The sequence below is a fragment of the Anoplopoma fimbria genome, chromosome 19 (assembly GCF_027596085.1).
Source record: "Anoplopoma fimbria isolate UVic2021 breed Golden Eagle Sablefish chromosome 19, Afim_UVic_2022, whole genome shotgun sequence".
Taxonomy (NCBI): Eukaryota; Metazoa; Chordata; class Actinopteri; order Perciformes; family Anoplopomatidae; genus Anoplopoma; species Anoplopoma fimbria.
In genome coordinates this window covers 19270515-19275385 of record NC_072467.1, presented here as the reverse complement: position 1 = coordinate 19275385, position 4871 = coordinate 19270515, and the positions used below count along the sequence as shown (strand labels likewise).

Here is a 4871-nt window from a genome sequence, read left to right as displayed (position 1 = left end):
TAGCAAAGATGTAAAGTGAATCAGGCGATATGCAGGAACATGATAAGACATCAGAAGCTTGTTGCTATGCTAATGAGAGTTTCCTTGTCGCCTCGCTGCTAAAGGATATCTTTATCTTCACTAACGCGACCCCCACACATCCCTCTCCTACTCTCTATCTCATCCATTACCCTATCCTTTCTCTCTCTTCAGGTCACTGTGAGGACAGACAGATGATGTATGCAGCAACCTGCTACCTGAAGTTCAATTCTTAGTCCGGGATCTTTGTTGCAAATCTACAAGCTAGCTCTCTGTCTCATGAACCTGCTCCCACTACCTCATGAGGATGACCTTCCCCTGAATTGCTGAATCAACCCCCCCTCCCATGCACATATAGAAAAAAGTGGTGATCACAAGTGTTTCAGTGATCACACATGTCATGGTGATCCGACACGCATGCACTCTAATAATCCGCTCTACTCACGCCATCTCCGGTGATTGAGGGTTCAGCATGTCGAGTGGGCAAACCATGGACCTGTGCTCGATTTACATGTCAATGGCAGCCGGAGTCAGGCGCACAAGGTCTGATGAGAAAAGTGGAGAGTGAAGGCCTGTTCCATTAGTGCTCCCAGAGGGGACATGGGCCTGGATGCTGCCCGGACACACTAACCTCTCCTGGACAGATTCTGGACAACGCTACGGTGTACGACGGGGGAAATCTACATGGCCGACTGACAAACTCTGCCTCTTGGAGTACAAGCTGATGGATACAACTGTTTTTTTGTATTTACAGATCTGACTACTATCTTCTCATTGAAGAAAAAAAAAAAAAAGGCAAGGCTTTGACTCCGTTGCACAATGAGCAGTACATTCCAGCCCTGTGCAGGGGAACGAGTCTGTGCGTCTTTGTTTTCTTGGTTGGCTGTGTCTCTCCTGCCTGGGAATATCATGAGATTATAAACAGGAGGTGGCTCCGACATCTTATCCCCGTTCCACTCATTCATCAGAGCTCCAAGCATCGGCAAAGCAAACGGACCAGTGATCTGAGAAAAAGTCTGTAGAGGACATTAGCCTATATACTCTAAAATCCACTGGGTGCCGGTGGCTGATTCCTTAGCTTTCTTATCATTGGCAGGAAGAAAAGGCTGGAAGAAAAGGCTGGTTGCCCATAGAGAGTCTTTGGCGAGACGGACAGGTGTTTTTTTGGCTGTCAGCCTCTCTGGGAGGGACCAGCCGTGAAAAGGAAAAGCCTAGCTGGGGGGCTCTGCTGGAGCGGAAACTCTTTTTTACGTGAACTATGTTTGGATGTGATGCTTGTCTCTGTGGATGCAACATGGACTCTATGGCCTGATTACACAGCCCTGGTATTCAGATAGTGCTGGCGGGAAGGGTAAATATAAATATAAAAAAAACATTCTTGTTTCTCTATGTCAGCTTTTATTATTATCATTATTACAGAGTCCATGTGTTATAGATTTTTTTTTTACTCGAACCCATCATTTATTACAGCTTCAAATAAGTTTTCATTTTGGGGATTTATTAGTTCTGAAGTGCATCTCTGAGAGTTGGACGCCTGCTGTTGACAAAATTAACATAATCTTCTGGCAGTAAATTCTGGTCAGTTATGAACCACCTCCTTTAACTTGGCAATGACTGAGATGCTGCCAGAAATGACGAGTTTAGTTAGCAAGAACCATATAGTATGTTATTTCCTAACTCCCCCCTATCTCATTAATCACAGCCAATTGGGGTTAAAATTTGTTTTTCTCATAATTGCTTTCATGACCCCTGGTTTATATTCAGTATGTATATGGTAAATGCTAATACACCAAAACTATGTCAGCTTGAATGTGCTGTTCAGCTGAGGCTCAAAAGAACACTAAGCCACAACTAAGCCACTACAAAGCCTCAATATACTAAGCCATTAAGGCTATGAAGTTATTAGAATTTAATTTCTTACGAAGTGTTTCTGTTGTGTGCCTCCGCTGTCGATACAACTGTCTGATCAAGGTTGGTGATAACAGGCAGAAGCTGATTGAGGCAAGATAGTTACTATTTAGTCATGCCGTGTACGTAGTGAGACAATCTAATCTGCAGGACATGGCAGGAAAAGAAGTTCCAGCACTGTGTCTGAGTGTCTCATCTCAGCATTTCTCATTTAAAACTCGATATGCTATCTATCATTTGATTACTGGCAGCATTACGTCCGACAAGATTTCTCAGATGTGGGTTAATGCAGGGGATGCACAAACATGGACCTCTTCTTTTCCCCTTCATGAATTCTGTTTTTCTCTTCTCTCTACACGCAGGATAATGCATATCCTTCCCTGCCCTGAACAAGAAGCCACCATGAGCAACGTCACGGTCACCGACAACACTGAGCCCATCGGCCGCACCATGAGTCCGGCAAGCCCCAGCCAGTATCCCTATCCTGTTAGTTTCCAGGTCTCACTGACTGGCTTCCTCATGCTGGAAATCCTCCTGGGCATGAGCTCCAACCTCACTGTGCTTGCCCTTTACTGTATGAAGTCGAACCTCATTAGCTCCGTCAGTAACATCGTCACTATGAACCTCCATGTGTTGGATGTGCTAATTTGTGTGTGCTGCATCCCCCTCACCATTGTGGTGGTGTTGCTCTCCCTGGAGGGAGACACTGCACTCGTCTGCTGCTTCCATGAAGCCTGCGTCTCCTTTGCTAGTGTCGCCACTGCTGCTAATGTGCTAGCCATCACCCTTGATCGCTACGACATCTCTGTCAAACCAGCCAACCGGGTGCTGACAATGGGCCGTGCCCTGACCCTGCTGACTGCCATTTGGGTGCTATCCTTTGTTAGTTTCCTCGTACCCTTTATTGAGGTGGGCTTCTTTGCCCAGGGCCAGGCTGATCTGAACCAGACAGTGGTGGATAATGTGGTCCACACTAACCAGTACTACACAGAACTTGGCCTCTATTACCACCTGCTTGCTCAGATCCCCATTTTCTTCTTTACTGCTGTTGTCATGCTCATCACCTACTCAAAGATCCTGCAGGCGCTCAACATTCGCATTGGCACACGTTTCCATGCTTCACAGAAGAAGAAGGCTCGCAGGAAAAAAAGTCCATCCATGACAGCCATGACAACGCAGCATGAGGCCACGGATGCATCCCAGAGCAGTGGCAGCCGCAACCCCGTACTGGGTATGCGTACCTCTGTCTCCGTCATCATCGCCTTGCGCAGGGCTGTTAAGCGCCACAGAGAAAGGCGAGAGCGCCAAAAGAGGGTTTTCAGAATGTCCCTCCTGATTGTGTCTACTTTCATGCTGTGCTGGACGCCCATCACGGTGCTCAACACAGTCATCCTGAGTGTGGGCCCCAGTGACCTAATGGTCAAGTTGAGACTGGGCTTCCTGGTCATGGCTTACGGGACCACTATCTTTCACCCTCTACTCTATGCCTTCACTAGGCAGAAGTTCCAGAAAGTCTTGAAAAGCAAGATGAAGAAGCGAGTGGTGTCGATCATTGAGGCGGATCCTACCCCTAACAATGCCATCATCCACAACTCCTGGATCGACCCAAAAAGGAACAAAAAGGTGACATTTGAGGACAAAGACGCCCAACAGAAATGTCTGTCTTCTGAGGTCGTGGGGTGAATGAACTCATTGTCTTTACGTTATACAGTCAATATAAGCAGCTAAAACTGACATCAGGTCATGATGAAAAAGGGAAAATGTTAATCCAAAGCAGTAATGTAAATAATATGTGCAATAGAATGTACAAAAACAAGATGTGGATAATTTATTACTATTTATTGAGAACAAATGTAGGTTTCATAGATACACTATATACTGTACTGTAGATATTGCATGGCTTTTTGTAATGGTAGCAACATACAGAGCATTGTGTACATACATAATACATGTACAGCATAGGGTAAACAAGGTATTAAAATAGAGAGAGAGAAGTAGGAATTACTATGTCATATGTATATTTATAATAAATTTTGTGTTCACTCACCCAACGCAGCAAAAAGCTTCCTATTCTACCCTCCCCCCTAAATTAAGTGTTTGTGATTCCTGTAACAACTGTGAGATTACAACCATTCATCAACATGCCACTTGCTCCGAGACCAGACCTGCAATCCCCAGTGACCGCTGACCTTATTGCCTGTGAACCCTCTAGAGGGAAGGCAAACAGGTCAAACATGGAAAGAGACAGGCATGGAAATGAAAGCAGCATAAGTAACGTATGTTCATGTTGCTATAGCCGGAAAGCTGTGGGGTACTGTTCACAATCACTGCTTTTAGAGTTAAAGAAGAACACTTGCATTCCACAGACACAACAGAAGACCATAGCTCTCATTGCCTCTTTGACAAAAAACAGATATAATCAAAGCATAGTCTGTTTTACTTTAACAGTCGCGTCTTTGAGCCAAATGGAAAATATACAGATGCCTTATTTTGGTTTGATGAATTGAGCATGACTTTACGGTGGGACAGGGAGAGCACGTATTGAACACGGTGAACAAAATAATGACAAATATTGTTTTAAACCTGAGTGAATCCTCAGAGGTTATTTTTCATAAAAACAGTTATTTAATCAAACTAATGGAAAGTGTTGAAAATGGTTGTATTATCCAATTGTCTGTTTTTAATAACAATAGCCAAACAATAATGCTCTCCAAATAAGCAAATCCATAACTGCAATAAAGAACTACTGCAAAAATGTTGAAGCCTTACAAAAGATTCTGTTTACAATCCACATTTAATGATAATGAAGTCCTTCTTCCCTGCTTTTGTATGTCTACCAATAGTGCGTGTCCTCCTTTGTTTATCAAGGACTACGATAGTGAAACTGAATTTCCCAGGTGGCTGTTGCTGAGGGATTATAATTCAGCCGGCCTGATATTTTCAGC

General features: G+C 44.2%; 1 protein-coding gene across 1 annotated transcript; it reads left to right on the top strand.

The window, feature by feature from the left end:
* The first annotated feature begins 1187 nt into the window (after positions 1–1187).
* Positions 1188–4670, top strand: LOC129108701 (G-protein coupled receptor 22-like). The gene is made up of 2 exons (XM_054620600.1): positions 1188–1369; positions 2289–4670. The coding sequence occupies exon 2, from the start codon at positions 2293–2295 to the stop codon at positions 3607–3609; it is 1317 nt and encodes a 438-aa protein (XP_054476575.1). The 5' UTR covers positions 1188–1369; positions 2289–2292; the 3' UTR covers positions 3610–4670.
* The last annotated feature ends 201 nt before the right edge of the window (positions 4671–4871 follow it).